Raw genomic sequence first — 14160 nt, forward strand, 5'->3', positions numbered from 1 at the left:
TGAACACAGGAATATTGAATTTACAGATAAATAGTGTACTTCATGATTCTATTCCTCCCAACTTCTTGGTTTCTTCGTATGCAGAGAGCAGTGGTATTCTGTGACACTGCAGAAAGAAGGTTCTTTGCCTTTACTTCCTAACAAGTACTACTTAAAATCACCAAGTCATTCAGGATGTTGCAGCCTGATGCCCTTTGGGACCAGATCAGTGTCCTGTTCAACTATGGGAGTTAAAGCTTCAATATGCCAACTTTACAATGACAGAAGAAATGTGAAGAACTCCAGGGTGAGCAAGACACAATGATGAGCAAACCCCAGTATTGCTACAATGGCACAGTGGAGCTGTTGGGAGAAACTATCTTCAGTCCCTTAAACTTCATGAATGGTTTAAGCGCAGTTTGAACAGGTGAAAGCAGAATAGAAGAAAATCCTCCTAGGATTAGTTCATTTAAAAAACGACCATACCAGGAAATCGGATTAAAGACTCCAAATGCTTCACGTGCTAGTATTTAAACCCTGGTATATTTATTAACAGTCTCTTTAGAAATCAAACCACAAAACAAAAACCACTAGAAATGTTCCAAATCTGACAGAAGACAAATTTAACACAATCATCCTTAGTAGTCAGTTACACAAAGAAGGTAATTCTCTGGCATCTCTAACTTACAAAAAAAAAAAAAGCCAGCAATTTTTCCATGGCTTAGACTATTTGGGAAACTGAGGGACTACTTACTCAAGTCGAGAACGTCATCGGTCTTTATCAGATCTTCCTCCCTTGTGAGCGGTAACTGAGTTTCTGGCTCACCTTGCAAGTGCAGTGATAGCGAACGGAGCATGAAGAAAACTCTGATTGCCTTGAAAAATTAAGAAAAGAATATTAAAATATTGCTGTACTCAGTACTACATATTTTAACAGAATCTTACAAAATATACTCACTTTTACAACCCCTGAGTTTGTTGTTGTGCAGTAAATCTACTTTATAAATTGAGAAAGTAGAATACAATTTCAAAGTTAGTGAAAAAAAGGATATGAAAGAACTTGAAACATGCTATTTATTTTCAATGAAATAGAAGCAGAGCTTTTATCCCACTGGCACACTTACACAGACAGGGACTCACACACAAATTACTACTGTTTAAGCAAAAACTTTTTTTTGACCATTATTTTAAGACTGATTGTATTTACAATACCTGTATGCTACAGACAACTACACAACCAACCTTCAGAGACTCTCACATTTTGATCTTGAAACAGTACTACCTTTTCTGGCTGAGTCCAGCTAAGATGTCTATGACTTCGAGAGAAAACAGTGGGGATTTTTAGTTTTAACTTGCTGTGTTCACCGGAACTAACCACATGCAATATAGCACGCTCAGATAACTTAATCTCTATTTTCTGAAGGTCTATATCAGGGCAAAGCATTCTGCAAGCTGCACCAGGCCCAAGGAATTCTCAACAGCTACTCTGTCAAACTAATATTCTTGTTTTGATTTAGAAATTAATGACATATGGTATGCAAAGACTAGATAAAGTGCCAGAGAACAATCATCATTTTATTAACCACATTCTGAAAGGCACCATTTATAATCTTCTTCCACTACAAGAACTTGTAGTTTCAGTACAGCTAATGAAAAAAGCATTTTTTATTACATCTGGTATTTTGTTTTTTTACAACAATTTCCTACTCGGTAATTCTGTGCCATACTGTAAATTAGCTGCTGCCTTACAGTAAAAGTACTGAATTCATGGAACAGCTGCAGTGACTGCCCAGGAACTCCCAAGACCGCAGGAAGTGTTAGGAAAAACAAATCTGAACTGTGTTAAGGAAAACCCCTTCACCGCTCTGTTTTTAAAAATCAACATAACTTTGGTTCCCATGAACCAGAACTGGAGCACCTGGTCAGCTGTCATACTGGGGCTGCTTTTGGAAACTCCTGGCAGAACACGGATGAAGGGAGGGAAGTCACATACGTGGCTCTTCCATGAATTTGGTATGCTGTTGAAATCCAGTAAGGCAGTATGATTATTCAGAGCAAAGAATGTCAAGGGTATCTAACAATAATACGATATTAACGTTACCTTATGAAAAAGAGAAGAGTCATTTAATAATGGGAGATGACCTGTCCCACTTTGGGAGATCGCACCCTACTGTATTGTGGATTTACTGAAATTAAATAGGATTACTATAAAGCAGTTTTATTACCAGATGCTTCAAGAATTCACAGTATTTGGTTTAAAAGTTTCCAAATTACACCAAGAACAGCAACATACAACATTTCTGGTAACTCAGAAATCAAGCCAAACAGGTTTGGTTTTGTTTGTTTAATTCGGAAGGCAGCCACCACTCAGACACCTTTCACTTACTTTCCCCTCCATCCTCTTTCGCTCCTAGACAGAGCATTAATTTTCCTCACATCCATTCCCTATAAAACTTAAGTCACTCATCTCCAAACTAGAACATCAAGATGAAAAGGGAATCACATTGTGCTTCCTACAATACTGATAATCCTCAGTTTGCCAGCAATATCAACATAAATGCAAAAGAATCTGATTTGTGAATTCCTATAACATTTTATTAGATCGCAACAAAATAGCAGAGCAGTGCAGTGGCCTTAGAATTTTTTTCAGTTGACTTCTGCTTTCTTGGTTATGTAGGAACAAATTGCTATCTACATTAAAGAACTATGTGCCTATTCCCTCATTTATATACACATACCATGTGCAAAGAAATCACAATTTGCAGGGAAACAAGTCTTTGCTTGCTACATAGTCCCAGATGCAGAGTTCAAGACCCGTACTGTTCATTCCTTCCTGAATAAGCATGTAAGAGAGTTTGCATTATTCTAGGTGACTGGTAAGCAGTACCACCTTTAGGACTACAGAAACCAGAAGGAAGAGGTGGAATGAACCAGCAGTAACTGGACTATCCGCAATTCAAAAGAGCGTCTGATCCTGAGCAGAAGGCTGGATCAAGCAGCAGCAGCTGATTTCACAAAGCAACTTTTGGTTCATTTTAATGTTTTTAGTTAGAGAGGAGGGCTGTCTGGATTTTGGAGATGTGCCTTTGATAACTTGAGAGATATCTGGTTTCTGACAGTTCCTCCTAAAGCGATTAAGAGGAAAATAACTGCAACTTAGAGGGACTTTCTATAGCAAAAGAAGAAGTGAGAGCCTAAAAAAACCTGATCTCTAATAGCTAAGAACTCACGATATAATCAAAGTACGGCTCTTCTCCACTTGCTAGTTAAATAAAACTTGAGAACTTTTTTAGAATCATGTCAGGGGATGCTCAGAATTGAATCACTATCCATTTGAAACTGTCCAGCAGGTTAAGCAGCAGAAACATCACAAGATACACCTGAAGTTCAGAGTTCTGGCAATTCAGCCTCAGACAGACACCCCCGCTGGAAGAAAATAGCACAGGAATTCTACAGGAATTCTAAGAAATTCTAAAATTTCTAGAGTAATGTGGTCAGGGAAAGGAGGACCAACACAGAAGCATTCTGGGAGATCTTGCTGCTGAGAGAGATCCCTCCATTCCAAAGAATGTACAGGAATATTGAGACTGAATTTTCAATCTCCACTAACAGAATTTAAACTGTTCTTTATATAGCACATGAAAAACCATGGAGCAGTCAGTTTCCATTAACCTGCATTTCTAAGTATCATTTGGTTAAATGGCTCAGAGAGAATTCTAAGAAGCATTTTTGCTTTCTAAGAACAATACTTTTCAAGATAATTCACTGTACTTTATTCAACTTAACTTGCTGTGATAACAAAAGTTGTGTGGTTTATAGTAAGTAATGAAAATGAAAGTTTTCAGAAGATTCCTGGTAATACGTTTTTTCTTCAAGAGTACTTGAATATACTTACATATACACTTACATAAATGCAAAGCTACATGAAGAACAACACTTTTCAAGTAATAATGTCATGCAGTAATATAACTTTAAGACTTACTGGCACTGCAAGTCTTACAGGACATAGCCAGGCAAAGTCTAAGATTTGATTATTCCAAGAATGCCAATAATGATGTTATTCAGGTCAGTATCACCTCTACAGATGGTGTCATTCATAAAAACAGATATTTTGCTATTTCTCTCCTCACTCTCACGATCTCTATCATGAATTACTCTGGCAAGATGAACACTTCTAAGTAGAATTATTTTTTTTGCCGTATCTAGAGATACAAGTAATATGAAGCCAGTCTTCCAGTGGACATTCTTACTATAGGAATATAAAGAAAGACAGACTGAGATATCAGATCCCAAAAGGAAAAAGACCATATATTAATGAGCATCATCAAAATGCCTTTTTATGTGGATGTCTCCACAGTCTAAAAATTTAAAACCCCAGTGCAAGAACATATTGAATTGATTAGACACAAGAAATTGCAGAGAAAGTTTCTCCACTGGGACAGATAAATATTCTATGCTCTACACACAGCTCTGCCTTCAGCAAGTGTTTTTGATTTTCTGGATGTAACTTCCAATCAAGCAGCTTTCAAGGAAAAATGTTTATTTCCAGAATTGTTCAGAGTCTTCAGCATCATTCTGTCATGAACAAATGAAAGGAAAATAGTCTTACTCACTCTTCGTGTTCTTTCCACATCTCCACAAGGCAATCTTTTCACAAAATCAATACCAGTCAGTGGTGTCCCCGTTGGAGGCAACAAGATTGATGCATCCATCATCAAGTACTCTACATTCATGGGTTTAATCTATAAAAATATTTTAATGTTGATTACTACACAGAACAACAAGTATTTGCATCTTTACATTGCATATTTTAGGAGAAAGGAATGGTTATAAAGTTCTGAGAATTTTTATATCATCCATCTTATTTTAAGCTCCTTACATGCAATCTCTCGTTTATATTTGCTCATCGTTCCCTAACACACTGTTGAAGTTTCCATACTGAAAAAGACACAGGAAAATACTCTGAAAGATTACACAAGAAAATCTATTTCATGAGTACTAAAAACCAAAGCCTGTCAGCTTTGATTTTAGGTTTTGACTCAAATTTGCAATTTCTTTAATCACCAGAAGAAGTTTCCCATATATTTTCCTCTCCAAGGAGAACTCCCTAGTCTCTAATGATGTAATAACTTTCACACTAGAGAATTCCCTTCAATCTTGCCAGTAACAGACTCTCTCCCTTACATAGTTGCTTATTTTCATGAATAATTGATGTCTGAAATATCTATCCTTCTGTACACTGGGGCGATTTCATCCAAGTTCTATTATATACACACACCCTGGAGACATGAGTTTCTTTTTGACAGAAAGCCAGCTGGAATGGTTAAAACATAAAAAACCCTTCCCACAGCTTGTGCAATATTCTGCACAGAAAAAAAACGCAGTCACTTGAGCATTCCAAAATAGCCAACTGCAATTGGAAGCATTCCTGGCCACTTTGCCAGTCAGATACCATGAATGCAGCAGACTGAGACAAGGTCCAGAATCTTCAGAGTACAGTCTTGAACTGCTGCCTTGTATACATACAAACTCAAAAATAGTCTTTAGCCATTTTTTTCTGATCTCAGAACAATTCATCTTCAGTGTCTAAAATATTGGATTAACAAATTCGGTAGGAGAGATACAAAAATCTACACAGACAATGAGAACACAACTAAAATATCTAACATATAAATAACTACTTTAGATGCAAACCACATGGGGATACACTGGTTTAAATAATATTTTGCATTATAAAGGTGAAGAATGTTAAAAAAGAGAACTTATTTCCAAATGCAAAAATACTAAGGAGTAGTGTTCAATTTACTAGTTCTTATCTATCATAAATGGAGACACAACTTTTCCCTTTCTTTCTCATTCAGACAGAGCAAGTAAACTGACTTCATACAATCTCTGTATCATGTTATTGACGCAACTCATCTCACAAGACAACATCAGTGTTACTTAGCACTTAAATCAGCCCACCCAGCAAGTCATTTGCTAGCCAGGCAAATAAATATGCTTTAAGGAAAACAAAGTTCAAGTTCCAGCATGTAGCTCCGTCTCATGGTAAATAAAAATAATGCAGTCTCAGAAATAGAGGTACAATAGAAAAACCTACAGATACTGAACTTGCAACATAAAAATGATGTTAGTATCAGTGCCACTTCTGAAATGAAGAGTACAGCAATACTTACATACAAAAATACAAAAAAATTAAATGTTTCACTAAATATTCCTATTATTTATACCAGCAAAATATGTGAAAGATGCTTCTCATATTAGAAGACTTATTGGAACACACCAATTGGAGATTGCCCTTTTTCAAAAAGACGAGTGGCTGCTCATTAAACACTGGTACACTGTGGAAAAAACACCTCCGACTGACTACTCAAAGTATTTTTATCCAAATTCTAACCTAAGAATTGAAACAGATATTTATTTTTTAAATACATTTTCATGTTAAATATGAATTGTCAGAGATTAAGCTTAGTAATGTGTGAAAACTTCCCAGCCGGCCCTGCCGGCAGCTCCTCCCCCAGGCGAGACGAAGGCCCCGACACTCACCAGAACCTGTTCTTTGCTGTGTAGACACAACTCCTCAGAGACTAAAGTAAAATCTCACCCACTTTTTGTTATTCTACTCCCAGAAATAAAGGTACCCACACATTTCGTAGTTACAATAAGCACTTGTTCTCACTCCCATGTTGTGTCAGGGTTTGAGGAGCTGGCAGGGCGGATGAGGTGTCACTCACCGTCATACTCCGGTATTCATCTTCAAACATATCCAGAAAAATTTCTTCTCCCTTTCAAAAAAAGGGATAAGGACATATAATGAATCCTTATGTTTATGAAGCCACATTTTTTTGGTTTTGTTTAATTACGTACTGGGTGTTCCTGTCCAGGAGCTTGCAGGGGCTGCAGGGGCCTCTGTGAGGAGCAGCCAGTTCCCCCCAGTTCCCGCCACAGGACACAGCGCAGCCCTTGGGCAGCGCTATAATGGAGTCTCTGGGAAAACACGGTGAAGAATGGGAGAGAGACTCCTCTGCAGCCTGCAGAGGGGACCATGGAGGAGCAGACACCCTCACTGTGGCTTGGAGCAGTTGCTGTGCCCTGAAGGAGCCACGCTCTGTGGAGGAGCCCCGCTGAGGCAGGTGTTTGTCCTGCAGGACTGCAGCCCATGCAGAGGAGCCACATGGGGCTTCTCCTCACAGAGAAGTTAACACCTAGGGATAAAGTTTTATTTCTCACATTGTTTACAGTACAAAAAAAAGGGGGCAAAAAGTTGCAGAGATCTCCAATAAGAAAAAAAAAAAAGCAAAATTTTAGATTATCATTTCAGATAAGACACAATTCCATATCGGTGCCAATGATGAAATCCCAGAAATGGTTTAACAGTGGCTGCGTTCCATGAAATAGGTGGCAGCTGCAACAACAGCACAGAACTGCTAACTTGACCTCCAGGACAAGCCCTGTGAGACTCCTACCAGCCTTTGTGTGACATTTGTCAGTGTGGCACAGAAAGAGAAGAATGGAGAGGAATTCTCCAGTGAAACACTTCCTTCTCTATCACAAATACGGAGTTCCCATCTTTAAAAGTGCTGCCTTAGGCATTACATAAAGACTCAGCTTCAGACTTCCTTCTAATTCTGTATTATGTAAAGGACTTTTTCTTACAGGATTTTGCATACATACCTTATAGAAACGACGAAGGAGATGAACACTTTCTTCCCTTGCACCCTAGAAAAGATAAAATAACTGTGTTTCAGAGAGTAAATACACAAAAGTCACATTTAAAAAAACACCCAATAACTCACACAGAAAAGACCGCCTATTAATATCCCTGTACTAATAGCCTTCAGCCCGTAATTTGATAGAACATAGTTCTTGCACTAATGAAAATACAACTTATGTTAGTTTGAAAAATCACTTTTCTTTACATTGTTGGGACGGATTACATATAAATTTCAGAGAGAAAATTAAACATAAGCCTACTTGAGAAGTTAGAGTTTAAACAGCAAGTAAACAGCAAAGCTGAGAACAGAACATGGGGTTTGATTCTTTATGTTCACACACAGTCACCAATAGAAAGATGTCCTAGAAGCTCAGATTTTACACTTAGCTTACGGCAATCAGAAATGAAATTTGCACAACTATACTACAAGACTCAAAGGCAAGTAATGCTGTGAGCGGTAATTAGAAAGAAAATACTCACCTCAAGGCAAGCAAGGTGAACATCTTTTATGAGGCTGCCAGTTTTAGAGAACACAAGCTGCTTCAGCAACAGGCAGCCAAGTTCTAAAGTTGCCAAACGGATTTTCCCATCTATGAAAATTTCAATATACAAAACAGTTATCAGTTTAAGTATCTCTCTTCATTCTCTGCAATGGTCATGAGCTTTGTTCCTCTGTCATACACAGCCTTTCTGACAACGATGAGTGCTGACACTGGCTTACAATGCTGATCGTTACAAGAAAAAAAAGAACTGAAAGAGTCATTTAAAGTAGAAGAAAATTTAAAGCAGGACCATGCAATAAGAAGGCAATAAAGATTAATACTATTAGAAAACAGGACATAAACAATGGCTTTATCTATCTGAAGCAGAGGATGAATTGCACTAAAATTACAAAAGAATCACAGACTTTTGGCACAGTTCTAAGTTACAGTTAAAATGAAAGGAAGTTTTGTACACAGCATACTAATAAATCATGGTTTTGCCTTAAAAAAAAGTCCAAAGGATTCAGATACAGCCTGGATGTGAGAATCTAGAGAAGTCCCAGTGAAAGAATGCATTGAGACCTCAAGCTTATAGTTTCAGAAGGATTTAAATATATATATACATACATATATATATATATCAGAAATGCACAGTCTGAGCTCAGTCATCAATACTAAGACAATATACCCAAGAGACAGGCAGACATCTCAGCTTTTGACATCAACTCCCATCTACTATTTTACAAGTTAGCACCATTCTGCCAGAAACTAAAGACAAAGGTCAGTACCCCCAAAAGGAAAAGATGTTGTACACAGCATTTAGCAAGCTTAGTAAAACCCCACTAATTCCACCCCTCCCTAGAAATGCTTTTGTTTAAATAAATGCATTTTCTCATCTTGCAGTCATTCCATCTGCAGGATGTACAAACATATAAACAAGCTTTTAATCGGTGACTGACACATCAGCATAAATTAATACTCAGTAGATCAGTCTTGAGAGTCAAGCATTAAATTTAATTCTGTAGAAAACCAGGAATTTGATAGTGCTCAGTTTCAGGGGAAAACCAGTTCTATTAGTCCGAAGTTTTAAGAGGGGAAGTGCAGAGAGAAGAACTGTGACCTGAACAAATATCATTTTTCTGTGCAACAGAATTACTTTTACATGCAAAGGTACCACATATTTTCATGATGAAATCCTACACTAAGCTGAAATCGTTATACATCTCATCCTTTTGGTTTATTCCAAACCACAGAAAGTAGGAATTAAGATAACAGATCACTGTGTAGTTGTGAGTACAGAAATCCAGAGCTTCTGCTTCAGTAACAACCAAGGGAACCTGATAGTTGTTTTTCACAGACCGTATCTACTCACTGTTCCTAGAAGAGAATGCTAAACAGGAACTTTCCCCTCAAAGACAAGTGGTTAAGTAGCATTTTTCTTTTTTTAATTTTTTTTTCAAATCTTCAAAAAATTTAGCTTGTCAAGAAAACAAATATTGGAGAAGTGATACCCGGTTGTGCAGCATAATTCATTATCCTGATGAGCCCTTCTGCAAGCACATGATTATATGAATTTCTCTCTTCAGCATGTTGAGCTGGCAGTTGAATTCGCTCCAGTTTGACAGGGTCAATTCCTTTTGTGGGGAAAGAAGGAAGAACGTTAAGTTAGAAAAGAGCTGTATGCCTCCAGGGAAGTATTTAACAGTAGCAGTTTTCTCAGAAGAGTGGAATTGGCACTATAAAACTGAGCAAGTTAGTTTTGAATTTCTATTACAAGGAAACAGAGGATCAACAGAAAGCCTAAACACGTGTATGTATCACTGAAACATCTCAGCCTTAGATGGAGCTGACTGGGTGAAGACACTCAAATCCCAAAGTAGTTGGTGACATCCAAACCATTTTGCTGCACCTGGAATTCTCAGACTGTTTGCATCTAAATCAAATTCAAGTCAAGCCATACATCTGAAGAGCATGAAGGTTAAATGAGAAGAGAAAATCTGATTTTCAATTCTGCTTTGGTAGTAAGCAATCAGTTCATAGATGTTTAAAAAAAATAGCAATTCTATTTTGTAACTAGTAGCCTCTTATTTATTATAGTACCTTTCCCAAATCAAATCACAGATTCTCACTGACTTCCCATATAAGGACACTAAACCCATCTTTCTTCAACCTATTCCTCTAAAACAGCAAAGTTATTTCTCAGAATAGACTGGTTTACTGTAAGACCTCTTAGATCAAAACATCATTATGGATTGCTGAGGACTCCCTGTCCTTGTTCTAAAGAATGGTAATAAACAACCCTATAAAACAGAACATGACTATATTGTGGTTTAGAGTTTCTTCCAATCCTGAACTCATCGCTAACTCTACATAACAATGCCATCTGGGATATCTGATTTATTTCTTCACTAAGCATATGTATTTGGAACAATTAATAAAGGTCTGTTTGAAGATTAATGACAGTGATACAAATGTTCTCTGTCATGATGAGACTGAAGGAAGGGATGGGGTGGAAGGACACATTTAAGGAACCGGGGCAATCAGAGTATTAGTGTTTAGTAATTAATTCTGGAAAGGAAAGCTGCTCTGATTAACATTTCTTAGAGAATATCTATATGCAGATTAAGCTCTCACACTTGTTAACCAGTAGAAAACCATTAAGGAGACTAAGAAAACATGGAGGAGGAATAAGGCAGGACCAGGCAGGTTGATCAACAAAGTGGCCAAATTGAAATCACAGTGAAAGAATTCATATTGAGCAGCTTCCATCTGGTTGTCTGCCTGCCAAGGATGCAAAATTCTGTGTTCTTGAGATACAGTACGTGCTCTGGCGACATATATAAACAGCTCCTTTTAGAATTGAAGATCTCTCAGATACACTTTGCAACAAATCTATTCAGCTGCACATGTGTACCTCTTCAGATTCTTTCTTCCTGTTCACATAGATATTTCTTGTTGGTAAAAATCTAGTACATTTCTTTAAACTTGTTCAAGAATATGGTGCAAAGTGCAGACTCAGCATCCAGATGGAAGGAGTCATGATCAAAAGCCTCAACAGCGTGCCTGTGTTTAGTGACAGAGACTGAGAAGGCTGCTCCCTTAGAAGAAAGGCCTGAAACCAAACTTCCTGCATAAGCTCAGGCAATTCAGATTTTTTAAAATGTGTTCTGTTGTAGAACAGAACAGCACCTCCACAGTGCCAGAATGATTAAGATGGGGAAGAAAGTCAAAATTCAAACTGACCAGCTAGAGAGTCAGAAACATATCTTGAAACGGCCAATATCCTGAAATAGAAAACTGCTGATCCTCTCTATACCACGGGAAAATGAGTTGCATTCAGGCACAAGAAATCATCCTAGATTTCCAATTCATTACCTGTTTGAACTGATGCAAGTGCTCACTAGAGCATTTACCATCTCTGTCATATAGACAGTAAATCAGATCCTAGACACACAACTCCTAGACAGTGAAAACAACTTGGCCTCTCCCTGTTTGCTGAGGGATCTTCATGGCCTTTTGCCAAACAAAAGAATCAGTGCGCCATACCTTGAGAAAGTCTGTAAGCAAACAGATCTCTTGCATTAGATTGAATTCAGTTATAAACACTGGCTCCAGCTCAGCCCTGAGGCATCTTCCATGACTGGTATTGAATTTGGTGCAGAAAGGAGCAGCTGTACAGCTCCTGAGCTTGGAAAGAACAACAGGGGCACCAAAACAGCAGCTTGTGAAACCCTCCTGTTCAAGACACAGGCACGGTGGTCCCCAGGCAGAGGGCAGGTTAGTGCAGGGACAAGGAGTGGGTCACTGAATGACTGTGAAGACCAAACTGGATGACGCCATCTGTCCAGCACCTAAGATCTAGGGTCAAGGACAGGGGAGAACGGAGAACAGCTTCCAAAGAGCAACAGGCTAATGTAAATTGTTGACAAGGAAAGCCAATGAGTATATCCTAAAGAATGTTTCATTTAGAGAGGGCTGATGTGACCACCAAAGAATGAAGCGTAGATTTTGACCCCTTAAATGCATAGTGTCTCCAGTTTATGGGCAGGATACTTTTAGTCTCTTAAAAGGTAGATATTTTTTGTTGTATTTCTCTTGGTAACCCTGGATATAGGGTGAAAAATAAACAGCACAGAAATTGCTGAAGCTAAGCAGCAAGAGGCTGCATTTGTCACTGTTTACAGCAATACTATAGATGTAAGCAAAACATCTTTGAAACAAGAGAGGATATCAGACCTTTTTTCTGGGAACGGGACATTGAAGAGTGACTAATTACACTGAAAGTAAATACAGTGGGCTGCAGGACTATGGTCTCAAATAGGAGATTTCTTAAGAAATATAGCTCTAGAGTGCAGGCTCACTCCTCCACAATGATGCTGAAAGATTTGCAGGGGTCTGTGAAGCTGCAACAGTTAGAACTAATGATTCTGGCTATTCACAGCTTCAACTAATGAATTTTAAGAGAAAAGAATCCATCTCTGACATCAGGGTTTTCTAGCACTGTGATGCTCAGAAGTCCCTTATGGAAAGTCATTATCTGTAAGGAGGACACTGGTTGCAGGGGATGGGGGAGGAGAGGCAGGGTGGGAAATCAGACACAAGTAAGAGAGGGCTGGAGCACAGCAAGGCTGTGGTGCTGTCTTCGGTGATATTAGTTGTGTTATTATCTCTCGTCATAAGAGACTGTGAAAGCCCTGAAATTGCCTGTAAATTATGATCTCAGTGAAGCATTCCTTCATTCCTGGAAAAAGATAAAGCCATCAAAAGGGTGGAGGAGAACATGAGGGGCCCAGTTTTGCCAGCTCCCTCAAGACTCATTTCTACTCTACTTGCCCGTTAGAGGTACCCTGAAGCTAGAACAGAATCCTTACTTTTACGCATCTCATCACATCTGATGCTCTTTTGCTTAATTTACTGTAGCAGTTGATTCATTGGAATTACTAGTATGTTACAGAAACTATCCTCGTAAGCAGAAAATAACTTAAATTCAGCTCTCGATTCCTGAAACATATGATTATTTGCATGTATGAGGTGTTTACATTATTGCTTCATAAGGAATCTATTTAAAATGCACATAAACAGCAAAAAAGCTAACCATAATCATTCCATAGCAAAGGTTACACGTTCTCATACTGCCTGAATTATAATGAAATATACATTGAACTAGCTTTGCTAGTTTAAAAAAATAGTCCAGGCTCCTTGGGAGACTTGCAAGATGTGTTATGGCACAGAACACTGACAACTTACACAAGTTTTCTATCAATTATGGCACAACAGATGAGAAAGCTGTATAGAAAGAATTACTGAAGGACTGTCAACGCTGGACAGAAATATGCAATACATGACTTCCATCATCACATCTGATTCTCAGGCCTGGTGCATTATCTTTAAAGCATAAAAAGATTTAACTTTAACATATGGTAACAAGTTTTACAACATTTTATACTTGGCTTACATATAGCAGTCACAGCATACGCCAAGTGGGAAAGAACTGGATCCCATCTATATGTACATTGAATATGGCAAGTTTCAACTGAAGATATTAAAAATGAAATACAAAAATCTTATTCCAATTCCAAGAAACCTATGGAAGAAAAGTCATCTGATGTTCACAAAGCTTTCTACCAAATAATTCTTAAAAAGGCGATCCTTAGCAACCGTTTTTACTTACAGCATACTTATTTCTGCCTCCCCCACGTAAAGAATTTCTCTCTAAAGCATACATAAACATCAGTTACAAACAGATCGTGCCAGTCTAAAACCATGTGTCTCATTTAGTTTTCCTTGGAAAAAGCAAAAGCAGCAATTGCTCACCTTTGTTGTGTGACATCGCATATAGAAGACAGAGCACGAAGAGGGCATAGTAATCATCTTCAGCACAGTCCAGGGCATTATAGACCATATCAAGAAAAGGCCTGTGAAAGGAGTAATTTTAAAACAGTTAAGAAGAAAAAGATCATATCTAGAGGAAAATTAGTAACAATC

The 14160-nt window shown here is 38.1% G+C and overlaps 1 protein-coding gene across 8 annotated transcripts in view; it reads right to left on the minus strand.

The window, feature by feature from the left end:
- Positions 1 to 14160, minus strand: part of CLEC16A (C-type lectin domain containing 16A) — a 164474-nt gene that overhangs the window by 31990 nt on the left and 118324 nt on the right. For all 8 annotated transcript variants that reach the window (XM_071815330.1, XM_065850287.2, XM_065850286.2 and 5 more), the window contains 7 exons: positions 13990 to 14090; positions 9687 to 9809; positions 8174 to 8283; positions 7654 to 7698; positions 6714 to 6764; positions 4593 to 4721; positions 734 to 854 (listed from right to left, as the gene is read on the minus strand). In XM_071815330.1, the coding sequence (XP_071671431.1) occupies positions 734 to 854; positions 4593 to 4721; positions 6714 to 6764; positions 7654 to 7698; positions 8174 to 8283; positions 9687 to 9809; positions 13990 to 14090 (680 nt within the window). The remainder of the gene's footprint in view (positions 1 to 733; positions 855 to 4592; positions 4722 to 6713; positions 6765 to 7653; positions 7699 to 8173; positions 8284 to 9686; positions 9810 to 13989; positions 14091 to 14160) is intronic.

The sequence above is a fragment of the Patagioenas fasciata genome, chromosome 15, assembly GCF_037038585.1.
Source record: "Patagioenas fasciata isolate bPatFas1 chromosome 15, bPatFas1.hap1, whole genome shotgun sequence".
Taxonomy (NCBI): Eukaryota; Metazoa; Chordata; class Aves; order Columbiformes; family Columbidae; genus Patagioenas; species Patagioenas fasciata.